Source organism: Schistocerca piceifrons, chromosome 5 (genome assembly GCF_021461385.2).
Source record: "Schistocerca piceifrons isolate TAMUIC-IGC-003096 chromosome 5, iqSchPice1.1, whole genome shotgun sequence".
Classification (NCBI taxonomy): domain Eukaryota; kingdom Metazoa; phylum Arthropoda; class Insecta; order Orthoptera; family Acrididae; genus Schistocerca; species Schistocerca piceifrons.
The window spans coordinates 78,128,009-78,143,616 of NC_060142.1; the positions used below are offsets into that span (position 1 = coordinate 78,128,009).

A 15,608-nucleotide genomic window follows, 5' to 3' on the forward strand; every position below is an offset into this window, starting at 1 on the left:
TTCATAGCATGCCCCTTCGCTGTGAGGCCTATATTGCTGCCAGAAATGGTCACACCCCATACTGAACACATTAACCAGTTGCCACCTTTGTGACATTCGCTAAACTTCATAGACCTTACTGTTACACATTACTGGATTGATCTCGATAACCGCTATCAGAAAATAATTACCAAACTATAGCATCCCATTAAAAACAAAAGGTTGACCTTCATATCTCTGAAGCGACCCCGACCCCACCTTGCAACAAAAAACCAACGTGTGTGTGTGTGTGTGTGTGTGTGTGTATATAATGTCTCTCCAAATTTCGCGTCAGTCGCATAAGAGTGGCGCTACTAGCGCCACTCTGAGGATGCAAATCAGGTTTGCTGTAACTGCACGCCGTAACGGTTATGGGCGTTAGTTAGCTTTGAGATTGCGCGGGGTGTGATGATGTTAGTCAAGAATGCCTTATGCCGATAAAGACGCCATTATCAGCATCTCACTGAGTTTGAATGAGGTCTTGTAGTATGGCTACAACAAGCTGGATGTTCCTTCTGTAGTACTGTAGGAAGACTTCTCAGCAATGTAGCCGCTGTACATGATGCTGACAGCGTTGGTCACGAGAATGTACAGTCGTAAGAAGACCACGCTGCGGATGGCCACGCGGCACTACCGAGAGAGAAGACCATCATGTCCAGCGTATGGCTTTGGTGCATCGTACTGCATCTGCAGCAGCAGTCTGAGCAGCAGTTGGAACCACAGTGACACAGCGAACTCTTATAAATCGGTTACTTAAATGACAGTTCCGAGCCAGGTGCCTTGTAGCGTGCATTCCACTGATCCCAAATTATGGCCATTTGAGACTGCAGTGGTGTCAAGTGAGAGCTCATTGGCGGGAAGGGTGGAGGTCTGTTGTGTTTTCTGATGCCAGCTGGTTCTGCCGCGGTGTTTATGATGGCAGTGCGTTGGTTAGAAGGTGGCTGGTTGAGGTCGTGCAGCCAACCTTTCTTGCGTGCTGGGACCTAGACCAGGAGTTATGGTCTGGTATGGTAGCAGGAGCATTCTCATCGTTATTCTACGCAGCGTCACTGCAAAATTGTTTGTCAATGTGGCGGTTGGGCCTGTTATGCTGCCGTTCATGAACAGCGTTCCAGGGGGTCTTTTTGAACAGGATAACGCTGGCCCACATACCACTGCTGTAACCCACCAAGCTCGACGGAGTGTCGACATGTTGCCTTGGCCTCCTCGATCCATCTCCAAGCGAGCACATATGGGCCGTCGTCGGACGGCATCTCCACCGTCATCCACAACCAGCATCAACTGTCCCTGTATTGACCGACCAAGTGCAACAGAAATGGAACTTCACCCCACAAACTGACATCCGGCACCTTCACAACATAATGCACGCACCTTTGCATGCTTGCATTAAACATTCTAGTTATTACACCAGTTATTAATGTACCAGGGTTTCGGATTTGCAGTAGCTTATCTCGCACTTCCATTAACCTGTGATCTTACAACGTCAATCACTGAAATATGTTACCTAGACCAATGTATTCCCGAAATTTCGTTACTCTACGTTAATTACCTTTTGGTGTTGTGACTTTTTTCCGTCAGTATATGAGGAAGAGAACAGTTTTGTCATGACAAACTGCCTATTGGCTTCTGTCTCGGGTTCTTCGGCCGACGTTCATCTAATGAAACGTAATTTGTGGAGTACCCATTGCTCCTCAGAACAGTTTCCAGGTGTTGCATTTCTCGTTTGAGGTGTTGAGGCTCACATATTCGTCCTGCTCTCGTTACGAGCGTACTAATCATGCCTCTTTTCTTGCTCGGGTGGTGGTTTGACAGTTTGTGCAGGTATCGGTCCGTGTGTGTCGGTTTTCCATACACGCTGTGTCCCAGGTACTCCACAAATTACGTTAGAAGTGTAACAGAGCCAAACACTCGGCGAAGTAAGGAACCAGAAAAAGAAATGTCGGGTACGGCCTTTCTGCCATACATTCCCAGAGTGACGAACAGAATCGGCCGTATATTGCGCAAACACGGCATAAACCGACAAGGAAGATCAAAGAGTGTCTTAGATCGGCGAAGGAGAAAAGAGACCCACTTGCAATGTCGGGAATATACCGTATACCATGCACATGCGGAAAAGTTTATGTCGGAATGACTGGACGATTAATTAACACCAGGATCAAAGAGCATAAGCGACATTGCAGGTTGGGGCAGGTGGAGAAATCGGCCGTGGCAGAGTACGCACTGAATGAGACCGACCACGTAATAAAATTCGCCGACACGAAAGTTCTGGCTGTAGAGAAGCACTATCACACGCGCTTGTTCAGAGAAGCTGTAGAAATCCAAAAACACGCGAACAGTTTCAACAAGAAAGAGGAAAGCCTTAAGTTAAACGGATCCTGGCTTCCCGTACTGCAGCGAACGACCGTCGCAGGTAGCAAGAGGAGAACCGCACCGGAAATGACCGCGGAGAAGCCCTCGGACGTTGGCGCGCAGGTACATATAGTCTGCGGCCGCGAGCCCGCCTCCAGTTCACCACCGGTAATGGAGGGTAAAGCTTTGACAATGCCAGCCACTCGTGCTGGCGAAACGTCAGAAAAATCATTAGATGAACGTCGGCCGAATAACCCGAGACAGAAGCCAATAGGCAGTTTGTCAACAAGTGGCGACGAAAGCCTGAACAATTTTGTAGTTTTATCACTGTTAACCGCACCAATCACAGTGAGCTGCATCTACACCACTCCGCAAACCACTCCACGGTGTATGGTGGAGGGTGCTTTGTGCACCACTGCCACTTCCTCCATTCCCTGTTCCAGTTGCGAATGGTTCGCGGGAACAACGATTCATGGTAAGTCTCCGAGTGAGCTTGAATGTCTCGAACCTTCATTGTCTTTTTGTGAGATGTACGTAGCAGGAAGTAATATATTGCTTGGGTGTTCTAGGAACGTTTGCATTTGTAACTCTGACAGTAAACGACGCCGTGTGCAGAACGCCCTTTTGTAGTGTCTGCCACTCGAGTTGGCTGAGCATTTCCGAGACGCTTTCGCACTTAATAAATGAACCTGCAGCGAAACGTGCTGCTGTTCTGCGGATCCTCTGTAACTGGTGTTTTCTAAGCCACCTTCTTTGTGGCAATAAGAGCTTTCTCTCAATGAATCTCAGCCTGGCACTGCCTTACCTGGTCATTCCACTTTAAATCGCTCCGTACCCAGCCTCCTAGATATTTTATCGATGTGACTGCTTCTAGTGATTATCCTGCACTCGTGCGATGATACTTTAGTATCCCCGTCAGTGGACGTCACATAACGATGTAGGCTTCCCATAGTTCAGGTGTTACCATGTCACCGTCGGCCTGTGAAGTACCCGTGCCGGATGTGTTCAGGAGCGGCAGAGTTACGCCTTCTGCAGGTACTATAGTGGCGCCAAAGCATTTTCTTATGCCCCATTTTCCTCATTTTCATTGTGTTAGCTTTGCCCCTACCATGGACCCGGCGTTTCTCCAATGGTGGCAGGAACGGTTGCCCATACAGAAGGAGCAGCAGGAGCTGCAGCAGCAGCAAAAGTAACAACAGGCTCTGGTAACACGCGACGCGGACTTGCTTTGCTCTCTTGCCTCACCGGCAGAGGGCCACCAGGTCGCGGGGCAGTTTTCTTCTCCGCCCCCGACGCCAATTGCCAGTTTCGTTGAGTCTACAGACAGGTGGGAGTATTATCTGCACCGGTTCGTTCTGGTTGATAAGGTCGCCTTGTTATTGCCCAGCAGTGCGTGTTTACATTGTTCAAAATTTGGAGTCCTCCACTGAGCTTCCCTTTGACGAGCTTTGTCGGTTGCTTACTCAGTATTTCGGTCATCAGATCCACCTGGTAGCTCCACAGTTGCAGTTTAACCAGCAAAACAAACGCCCTCGGCAGTCGTACACGGCCTGGATCGCCGATTAGCCATGCCTCTGAAGCAAGTGTCGTTTTGAGTGTCCCAAATGTGCTATCTCTTAATCAGACTCGGCAATTTTGAATGTGATTGTCCGGTTGGATCCCGATCCCAAGGTTCAGACTCGGGCATTGACTTAGTCCGGCCCTTCTTTAGCCAACGTAGCCCAAATTGCAGAATAGCGTGAGCTTACGGCGGCTGCTCAGGAAGTCCTTTCTGGTAACCGGCAGGTAGCACAGTTATGTGCGCATGGTCAACAGCTCTGGTGCCTCAGGTGGCCTCGCTTCCACCTAGACAACTTGTGTTGCCGCTGTTGACGAATCCGTTGCAACAGCGTCTCGGCGTTGCCCACCTTCGGCCGTGCCATGCTCGGCGGGTTCGCGTCGCTTCCAGTGTTGTAATTTCCGCCTCGGCGATTTTTGGGTTCTCAGCATCGTATTTCTTTCACTTGTTCGATGAGCAACTGGTCCTGTCGCGATTGTCATTTTTTACATGTTCGCCGAGTCCGTGTGTAGAGTATGCTGTCAGATAGGACATTTGGCAACTGCTTGTAACAGGTGGCGAACCGCAAGTGAGTCGTCGGACGCCCCGGTGTTTTCCCTGGACTGTCGGACTGCTTCTAACGCCTGTAAGTGTCGCCCCAGCGTATTTTGCTAATGTTGATTGTGGATGTGCGGCCGGTCGAATTTCAAGTAGACATGGGAGCATCTATCCGCCTCATTAATTTGGATTCTTACAGAAACTTGGGGTGCTCAGAGTTGCCACGGCCACTCCATCAGATTGTGTCTTACAGTAAGTAGTTCACGTTCTTGCAAGGGCGATTCTACATGTCTGCATCTCAGATGAATGTTAAATGGCAACTTAGTGTTATTGCTCCATTCGCCGTTGTTGAAAAGTATCTTCCGGCTCAGTGCCTTTCCTCATTTCGGTTTTCACGGTATTGAAGAAGCGCATTTAGTGTTTCAATCCATTCCTTTTCACCATTTGGGCTCCTTACTGCCGTCCTACAGCCCATTGTTCGGAAATACCTTGGGCTGGCCAGAAAATTTCGAGGCACATGTTTATTATGAGCCGTCAGCGATCCCGAAATTTCATCGTCCCCACATTTCCTTCGTCCTACGCAACAAGGTAAAGGCCGAGTTGCAACGTTGGCAAGATCAGGGTGTCGTTTCTCCTATTTCGTAGAGCCAGTGCGCCACCTCTTCGGTTGTGATTCAGAAGTCCGATGCCGCTGTGCACCTTCGTGGCCGTTATAAACAGGCTCAATGCTCAGTGTGTCGTGGATTCCTGTTCCATTCTGTGGCAGGTGTAGTTGTTGGTGAAGTTTGTTGTAACTGCGACCGGAACGGTCTCGGGGTTGACGTGACGGAAAGCGCGCCGGGACCCACGGAGCGGCCCGCGAACAGCAACACAAACGGGAGAGGACTGACATGACCAACGAAGGACCTTACGCACAACAAGAAGATCGAAGCAACAGGGCCACAAGAAAATCTAAATAGACAATCACGTCCACTTGTACACAGAACAAGAAAGTAAATATGCTGTGTAAGGCGAGGCGATACGTCCAGAGACGTACGCAAGATTAGACTGACTGGCTGAGTTTTATTTTTACTTTATTGTTAGTTTAAAACCTGTACAACAGGCAGGCTGTCAGCAGCACTCTACGCTGCTCTTCAGCCATAGAATACACAATGAGAAAAAACAGTAAGAATACACATAAGTTACATAACAGTGGGCAATAAAACAGTAGACACATAAAGACAAACACGGAGCCGTTCACACTCGACGATAATCCACACTGCAAACTGTTGATACGACGCACAAACACTGATGATGGCGATGGCACAAGTGAACGATGGAGTGCGACGGTGAACACTAAACACTAAACACGACGGCACACACGAGACACTGATGGCGATGATCTCCGGCGCGCGAAACTCCACGTAGCATGTGCGAGTCTGGGGACCAGCCAAGAGAGGAGGAGGGGGGGGGGTGGAAGAGGGAGAGGGGAGAGCACAGATGCCATGGGCAGAGGAGATAGGGGGAAGGGAGGAAGGGGGAGGGGAAGCCCAGGGGAAGAGGGATGGAGGAAAAGGGATGGGGGGAAGGGGGAAAAGGAGAGAGAAGGGAGGGAGGGTGCCTAAAGGAAAGGACACAGGAAGTGGGGGGGGAGGTTCAAAGTTGATAGGAGGGGTAGATGGAGGGGAGGACTGGCTGAGTGAGAGGCAGGCGCTTAAATACATGATTGGGGACGCCGCTATTGGCCGCTGGGAGCACGTGTCCCACAGTGGCGCCCTCACACTAAATGTGGGCCAGGAGGCGGGCGCCCCCACGGCTTACGGTGCAATACTGCAGAGACCTCTAGGAGTCTTCGACGTCCATGCCGTCTGACAAGGGCGTACCCAGGATATGAACGGGGGGGGGGGGGGAGGCGGGAGGCAGGTCATACTAATCTCAGGAAACAAGGACTCGAGACAACATACAGCACTTCTTATTAAATAAAACAGTAAAACAGTGGAAAACTGCTTTTAATAAACATTTTAAATACAAGAATGCACTTGTACAATCCGAGAAAACATGCAGCATTTCTTATTAAATAAAACAGTAAACTAGTGAAAAACTGCCAATATCTTCTGGGGCGGGGGGGGCAGCTGCCCCCCCTTGCCCCTCGCTGGGTACGCCCATGCCGTCTGGTACGGATTCAAATTCCGCGGCGCGCGGTACCAGAAAGTTGGCAGACAGCCAGTATTTTTCCTGCATTGACTTACGCGATGCTTACTTGCATTACCATTGGATGCAATTTCTTGCACCTTTCTGGTCCTCAACACGCCCTTTGGGCTTTACCAATTTAATCAACTGCATTTTGGAATCTTACCTGCTTCAGAAATTTACCTGCAGTATTTGGAGGAGTTTAAGACATTTCTTGTCATATGAGTTACCTTGATGACATCTAGGTCACGGGCCCTATTAGGGAGGAACATTTGCAGAACCTTCACTCGGTTTTCCAACGCCTCTTTGAGAATGACCTCCGTTGCAAGATGGGAAAGGGAACATTTCCTTCATGAAGATACATTTTTGGGTCATGTCCTTAGTAAAAATGGTCTCGATCCCACAGAAGACCATATCAAGGCTATTGTCAACCTACCAGCACCCAAGAACCTGAAAGAGATCCCGCTCAGTTCACTCCCCAGGCTGCACACGTCTGCAACCTCTTAACCAGTGCCGCGCCAGATTAGCCGAGCGGTCTAGGGCGCTGCAGTCATGAACTGTGCGGCTGGTCTTGGCGCACGTTGGAGTCCTCCCTCGGGCATGGCTGTGTGTGTTTGTCCTTAGGATAATTTAGGTTAAGTAGTGTGTAAGCTTAGGGACTGATGACCTTAGCAGTTAAGTCCCATAAGATTTCACACACATTTTTCTTAAGCAGCTTCGCCAAAAGGATAAGTTTGTTTCGTCTGCAGATTGTGAACTGGCTTTTCAGTCTCGCAAGTAGCGGTTGTGCTCTGCTTCCTTTAAACCAAGTGAACTTTAACGGCGGCCGCGGTGGTCTAGTGGTTCTAGGCGCGCAGTCCGGAACCGCGGGACTGCTACGGTCGCAGGTTCGAATCCTGCCTCGGGCGTGGATGTGTGTGATGTCCTTAGGTTAGTTAGGTTTAAGTAGTTCTAAGTTCTAGGGGACTGATGACCACAGAAGTTAAGTCCCATAGCGCTCAGAGCCATTTGAACCATTTTTTTGAACTTTAACCTAGCCTGTGATGCCTCCTAGTATGGCACTGATGCCATCTGGTCCCATCGCAAACCGGACGGCACTGAAAAGCCCATTGCTTATCCACTGAAGACACTTTCCATTACACTTCAGAACTACTCACAGGTGGAAAAGGAACATTAGCTATTACTTTCTGGGTTAAAAAGTTTCATGTCTTCCTGTAAGGGGTGACGTTGCTTCTCTTCACTTACCACAAGCCGTTGGTTTTCTTATTTTGCCCTCGTTCCAAGGCAAGCGTCACTCTGGGGCTTGAGTCGAATCAAGACATTCGCCCAACATCACACGTACTGCACACCGATCCATCATGACAACGAACATCTGATGCAGGCTTTGTGTACACAACCAGGGCGCATCCCTGCAACAGTTCTCTCCTTGGCTGGTCCCCGAGCACACTGGGGACAGGACGCACGTCCATTTTGTCTGTCCATTTCTGGGTAGCATGTGGCTGTTGGTGGTCAATGCGTTATCGAATTTCTCTGTTCGTAGCCAAGCAGTCGTGCACATCATTGACTGCCACCGTCCCCGTGATGTAGGTTATTTTTGCCATTGAGGGCACTTGTGTCTGATAAGATATACAATTTGTGTTGCGAGTGTTTGAAGACTTTTGCATCTGCAGTGGAATTCAGAATCTGACTCTTTTCACTCGGCTTCTAACTCGGAGATGTATCACCTTGTGCGTACGTTCAAGACCCAGATGAAAAGTCCGTGTTTGCTTCTTCCCACAACGATGCATCGTCGAGTTTTCTGACTACATACCGGGCAATGCCAGTCGGCAGTTGCAGCCCAGCAGAACGTAGCAGCGTTGTCACGCCTTCTGCAGATACTAAAGATATAATAATGGATCTTTCTGCAGAGTTACACGCAATGGGATGGCATTCTACAGCATCAAAATGATGTAGAAGATGCGGAAGTGACTCTACATAAAATGAAAACGATCATAATTTTATGTCAGTGTTGAGCAATGTATTAAAATAAACATCTTATGTTTAGAAAAACGTTAGTGTGGTGTCACCGCCAGACACCACACTTGCTAGGTGGTAGCCTTTAAATCGGCCGCGGTCCGTTAGTATACGTCGGACCCGCGTGTCGCCACTATCAGTGATTGCAGACCGAGCGCCGCCACACGGCAGGTCTAGAGAGACTTTCTAGCACTCGCCCCAGTTGTACAACCGACTTTGCTAGCGATGGTTCACTGACAAAATACGCTCTCATTTCCCGAGACGATAGTTAGCATAGCCTTCAGCTACGTCATTTGCTACAACCTAGCAAGGCGCCATGTTCAGTTACTATTGATATTGTGAATAATGTACAGTCAAGAGCGACGTTCACCAGTTATGGTTCAAATGGCTCTGAGCACTATGGGACTTAACATCTGTGGTCATCAGTCCCCTAGAACTTAGAACTACTTAAACCTAACTAACGTAAGGACATCACACACATCCATGCCCGAGGCAGGATTCGAACCTGCGACCGTAGCAGTCGCGCTGTTCCGGACTGCGCGCCTAGAACCGCTAGACCACCGCGGCCGGCAGTTATGGATTAAAGTTAAGTATTCCACCAGCAACGTCCGTTTTTTTTCTAAATTCTAATTTCCTTGTCCTGTTCCAGACCTCACGCCAGCCTGCGTGAGCTAAAACGCGTGCCTTTCGGCTTCCTCTAGTAACCCGGCTGTGCTGCCAACCCACAACAGTTAGGAATGAAATAAAAACCAAAAATCACGAGTAATAATATTAATTTAATAACATGTGTAAGGACATTGTTACAGTGAACATGCTTACAAATAAAACGGAAAGTGCATGGTCTAACAAAGACTTTTATTACGGTCGCAAAAGACGACCGAATATAAGCGATATTACTTTTAATTTTTAGAATGTTTATTTCTTGTATGACTAGTCATTACGGATTTAGTCTTGGAGTCTGCCTCCTCCAGCACATGCAGAATGATTTCAAATAGAGCGCCAAACACATCTGTTCTTTGTATTCACCTATGTCTCCTCATACACTGAGGCAGTGCTGTTTTTCTGGGAGAACGCTGGGGGATGCGTACACCTAAACTTTTTTGTTGACAAAGTAATTTTTTTACGATATCATATTGTCACCTCTGAATGTGCGAAAGTTTTGGACTCGTCAAATTGGCCTGAGAATCCTGAAATTACATGTGGTGAAACGAATATCAAAACTTTGTGTTGTCATTTCGCTCTTCCGGAGAGAAAAACATGTAGAGGATTTCGGGAGTATTTGATGGAGAAGAAAATTCCCCTCATCCCTCGTTCCTCTTCAGAATGCAATGAAATGTGTTCCTATATCAACGAGTGAATGTGGACATGGGTTTTCCCAAATGAATATGATCGTCACGCCAACAAGAGCTTCATTCCATCTTTCCACGGTCAGCAATCTGATGTTCATAAAGTTGGTTGGTCCTCCATCGATGTTGTTCCAGCCCATGGACTATGTAAGCTCTTGGTTCATGAAAGGCAGACATCTTGCTACTGATAGCAAGAGTAAAGTAAGAAGGCGTGAAGACTACAGCAGCCTTGAACTGAAGTCAGTTTGGAAACTGTTGTAATGCTATTAATTTAACTAACTCTGTAGTTTTAAATTAAATAAATTTTCAGCTGTTTTAAAAATTGGATCAGTTGAAGCACGGGATACCACCCATTATCTATGCCATTTCGAGAGCCAAACAAGGTTCAATAAGATTTTTGTAGTGTAGTTTCTATTGCTGTATTGATAGGGGTGGATGATTTTTGTTGTATTGTGTCTTTTAGTGGTGTTTTATAGGTTAAAATATGCGTTCGGTAATATTTCCTTGTATTGTTTTGTATTTTGGAGGGTTGATTGAACTCATCTGTTTCATTTGAGGTGTATTATAGGTCAACTGAAGTATACGATACCATTTTCTTTTATTGTTCAGTGGTTGATGGGAATCGCATGCTTCATTTGAGGTGATGTAAACTGAAGTATTCGATACCACATTCTCTTGAATGTTAGGGTGTTTCTCGGTATTTCCTGCTTCATTTGAGCTGTAAAATCAACTGAAGAGTCAGATAGCATTTTTTTTTTAGTTCGACAAGGCGATGCAGACGCCATGCTTCAGTTATCAGTAATTTTCGCTACATTATATCCAATGTCGGAATACCCTCCAACTTTTTTTTTAGAAAAAAAGTACTGCACTGAGGTGACAAGAGACATGCTACAGGGATGGAAACACATAGAGATGGCGGAGTATCACGTACACAAGATATAAAGGGACAGTGCATTGACGTAGCTGTCGTATGAACTCAAGTGATTCATGTGAAAGGGTGTCTGACATGATTATGGCCGCACGACGGGAATTAACAGATTTTGAACGCAGAATGGTAGTTGGAGCTAGGCCAGTGGGACATTCAGTTTCAGAAATCGTTAGAGAATTTAATATTCTCAGATCCAGAGTGTCAAGAAAGTACCGAGAATACCAAATTTCAAGTATTACCTCTTATCACGGATAACGCAATGGCCGGTGGCCTTCACTTACCGACATAGAGCAGCAGTGTTTGCGTAGAGTTGTCAGTGCTAACAGACAAGCAACAATGAACGAAATAACCACAGAAACCAATGTCGGACTTACAATGAACGTATCCGTTAGGGCAATGCGGCGAAATTTGGCGGTAATGGGCTGTGGCAGCAGACGACCAGTACGAGAGCCTTTGCCAACAGCACGACATCGCCAGCAGCACCTCTGCTGGGCTGGTGACCGTATCAGTTGGACCCTAGACGACTGGAAAACCGTGGCCTGATCAGATGAGCCTCGATTTCAGTTGGTAAGCGCTGACGTATGGGTCGAGCTTGGCGCATATCCCATGAAGCCATGGGCCCAAGTTGGCAACAAAGCACTGTGCTAGCTGGTGGTGGCTCCATAATGGTGCAGATTGTGTTTACATGGAATGGACTAAGTCCTTTGCTCCATCGTCTACTTGGGGACCATTTGCAGCCATTCATGGACTTTATGTTCCGAAACAACGATGGAGTTTTCATGGATAACAGTACGCCATGTCACTCGACCACAGCTGTTCGCGACTACACTACTGGCCATTAAAATTGCTACACCACGAAGATGACCTGCTACAGACGCGAAATTTAACCGACAGGAAGAATATGCTGTGATATGCAAACGATTAGCTTTTCAGAGCATTCACACAAGGTTGGCGCCGGTGGCGACACCTACAACGTGCTGACATGAGGAAAGTTTCCAACCGATTTCTCATACACAAACAGCAGTTGACCGGCGTTGACTGGTGCAACGTTGTTGTGAGGCCTCGTGTATGGAGGAGAAATGCGTACCATCACGTTTCCGACTTTGATAAAGGTCGTATTGTAGCCTATCGCGATTGCTGTTTATCGTATCGCGACATTGCTGCTCGCGTTTGTCGAGATCCAATGACTGTTAGCAGAATATGGAATCGGTGGGTTCAGGAGGGTAATACGGAACGCCGTGCTGGGTACCAACGGCCTCGTATCACTAGCAGTCGAGATGACAGGCATCTTATCCGCATGGCTGTAATGGATCGTGCAGCCACGTCTCGGTCCCTGAGTCAACAGATGGGGACGTTTGCAAGACAACAACCATCTGCACGAACAGTTCGACGACGTTTGCAGCAGCATGGACTATCAGCTCGGAGATCATGGCTGCGGTTACCCTTGACGCTGCATCACAGACAGGAGCGATTGCGGTGGTGTACTCAACGACGAACCTGGGTGCACGAATGGTAAAACCTCATTTTTTCGGATGAATCGAGGTTCTGTTTACAGCATCATGATGGTCGCATCCGTGTTTGACGACATCGCAGTGAACGCACATTGGAAGCGTGTATTCGTCATCGCCATACTGGCGTATTACCCGGCGCGATGGTATGGGGTGCCATTAGTCACACGTCTCGGTCACCTCTTGTTCGCATTGACGGCACTTTGAACAGTGGACGTTACATTTCAGATGTCTTACTACCCGTGGCTCTACACTTCATTCGATCCCTGCGAAACCCTACATTTCAGCAGGATAATGCACGACCGCATGTTGCAGGTCCTGTACGGGCCTTTCTGGATACCGAAAATGTTCGACTGCTGCCCTGGCCAGCACATTCTCCAGATCTCTCACCAATTTAAAACGTCTGGTCAATGGTGGCCGAGCAACTGGCTCGTCACAATACGCCAGTCACTACTCTTGATGAACTGTGGTATCGTGTTGAAGCTGCATGGGCAGCTGTACCTGTACACGACATCCAAGCTCTGACTCAATGCCCAGGCGTATCAAGGCCGTTATTATGGCCAGAGGTGGTATTGATTTCTCAGGATCTATGCACCCAAACTGCGTGAAAATGTAATCACATGTCAGTTCTAGCATAATATATTTGTCCATTGAATACCCGTTTATCACCTGCATTTCTTCTTGGTGTAGCAATTTTAATTGCCAATAGTGTAGTTTGAAGAACATTCTGGACAATTCGAGCGAATGATTTGGCCACTCAGGTCGGCCGACATGGTCCCATCAATCATTTATGGGACATAATCAGACGTCAGTTCGTGTATAAAATGCTTCACCGGCAACACATTCGTAATTATGGACTGCTCTAGAGGCAGTGTGGCTCAGTATTTCTGCATGGAAGGTCCGACGATTTGTTGAGCCCACGTCACGTCGAGTTGCTGCACTACGCCGGGTAAAAGGAGGTCCGACACGATATTGGGAGGTACCCCATGACATTTATCACCTACGTGTATGTGACGTAACAGACCAATTTCTTTACTACGAATAGGTAGTCCAACAAACGTAACATTATCGTAGTATCGCCACTGTAATCATCACAAATGACAGCAACATCCATTAGCTCTGACAACACTGACGTTCCCCCTTACTTCTTGGTTCCTATTTCTTCTTTTCTGCCTGCCCAATACTTTACCCTCGTACAGCTTTCCAATTCTTGGTCCACAATCGAGTTTGGTGTTTCTTTTCATTCCGTACTTATTTCACTATTTCAGCATATAAGGGTTTCTTTTTGACGAAGGTGCACAGATTGTCTCAGAGCCATTACATGCTAACGTGATCAGATTATGGATGCTAAACTGTTGCATTTAGAAAGTATACCCATGCAGTGATGGAAAGAAATACAGGTTTTCATAAAATATTCAGTAATAACTATAAATTTACCTTCTTATTTTCTGTCAAAATAACGAGAAACTGGCATGTTTTACTTGCCTCACCACCACGCATTCCTCTGCCCAGACTTAACAGAGATCAGCAAGGGGCAGCAGCAGTCAGAAGTCGTCATATTTACCTCATATTGAATGCATCCGATTACCTTCGGCAAGGATGTAAGCTGAAGTAATTAATTAAAATTTTTGCCACGGCTGAGACTTGAAACCGGGTCTCCTGATTACTGGCCAGATGAACTAATCTCTACAACACCATAGCGCTGTGGTACGGTACTTGCATAGCTTACATGAGTGCAACGCCTTCCCTTACACACTTCAATTCACATCCGCCGAGTAAGCGGTAGACCCGAGTTCAAGTCCCAGCAGAAGCACTAATTTTAATTCATTGCTTCAGCTTCTATCCTTATTGAAGATAAAGTTGAGGTTCATATATCTCCAGGAGAATATAGTTCCATTGCGGGTAATTTCTAAGAATGATTGCCTATCGAAGTGTCGGGGTCGAAACGATACATATCGAACGTGCGATCGTAAATCGATCATGCAACTCTGATGGCGGGCGTTATGAGTATGTTTATGGTGGTGGTCGCTACAGCAACGACAAAATAAGTGCGTTACAAAAATACTTGTAATTGCAAAGGAGACGACTTACCTTACTCGTCGTCGGTGTTGGAATCATGTGAAAGTCCATTACGGTGGTCTGGATGGATAATTTCTTCCTGATACTCGTTCGTTTTCCGCACTGTTCACAATGAAATTGTAAACGGTTTTTCAGCATCGAAACTGTTCTTACTAATTTTTACACACTTCGCACCGCCACAGTCTATACGGTCCCTTCTTTCCTCATCCAGTAATACTCCATATTTGCGACAAAATGTCCAACAGTTTTCTACGCTGGATAAACATGTAATTAGATTTTTCCGTGTGAGAGAATCCGCCGAAGAAACGTCAAGAGCACTAGACATCCCACTCACTAACCACATACATCGTCTCGGATTCCCTAGCAATTCACAAATAATTCGCCTAGGTATATAATTTAGAGCAATAAGGGAACGACGGGAAACAGATAAAAATGACGATCACAAATAACTGATCACAACGCCCGCCACCAGAGTCGCATGATCTATTTACGATCGCCCGTTCGATATGTGTCGTTTGGACACCGCAACTTCGATAGGCAATCTGATTACCTGCTGTTTACGGTTACCAAACTCTTCCTTACATCCATATTTCTTGCCAATGAGACGAATTGTGGAAATGACAAGAGACACTGCGTGTTCACAGGGCCTCCTTGCTTCCCAGTGGTGGGCAGCGCACTGTCTGTACCTCAAGCAAGGCCGGACCTGAAGATGGAGGAGTGGCGCGAAACGTATGGCCCCGTTGTGGGGCTCGTGATGAGCAGCCAGCTGGGCGTCGCTGTCTGCAGGCCTGATGCGGTCTTCGAGGCCCTCAAGAACGACGACCTGCAGGGGCGGCCCGACAACAAGTCCTTCCGCGAGCGCACCTTCAACAAGAGACTAGGTGTGCACCATCTTCTCACACTGATCTATGTTTGTTTTGTTATTGTTTCTGTTTCTACATCTACCCTAATTAATGAGCTGGCTGCACATACTGATCCTGGTGGGCCATTCAGTACCGACTGGCAGCCCTGCCAATCTCTGCCAGTGGCATCATTTAGATCTGGTACGAAGTGGCATGGCGTCAACACAGAGCTCTCACAGCCATTGCCAATTTTCCAGACCA

At 47.3% G+C, this 15,608-nt stretch overlaps 1 protein-coding gene across 1 annotated transcript in view; it reads left to right on the forward strand.

Annotated features, from left to right (window-relative positions):
* LOC124798014 (methyl farnesoate epoxidase-like) overlaps nt 1–15,608 on the forward strand; it is a 219,441-nt gene that overhangs the window by 87,529 nt on the left and 116,304 nt on the right. The window contains exon 3 of the mRNA XM_047261211.1: nt 15,150–15,386. Within this exon, the coding sequence (XP_047117167.1) occupies nt 15,150–15,386 (237 nt within the window). The remainder of the gene's footprint in view (nt 1–15,149; nt 15,387–15,608) is intronic.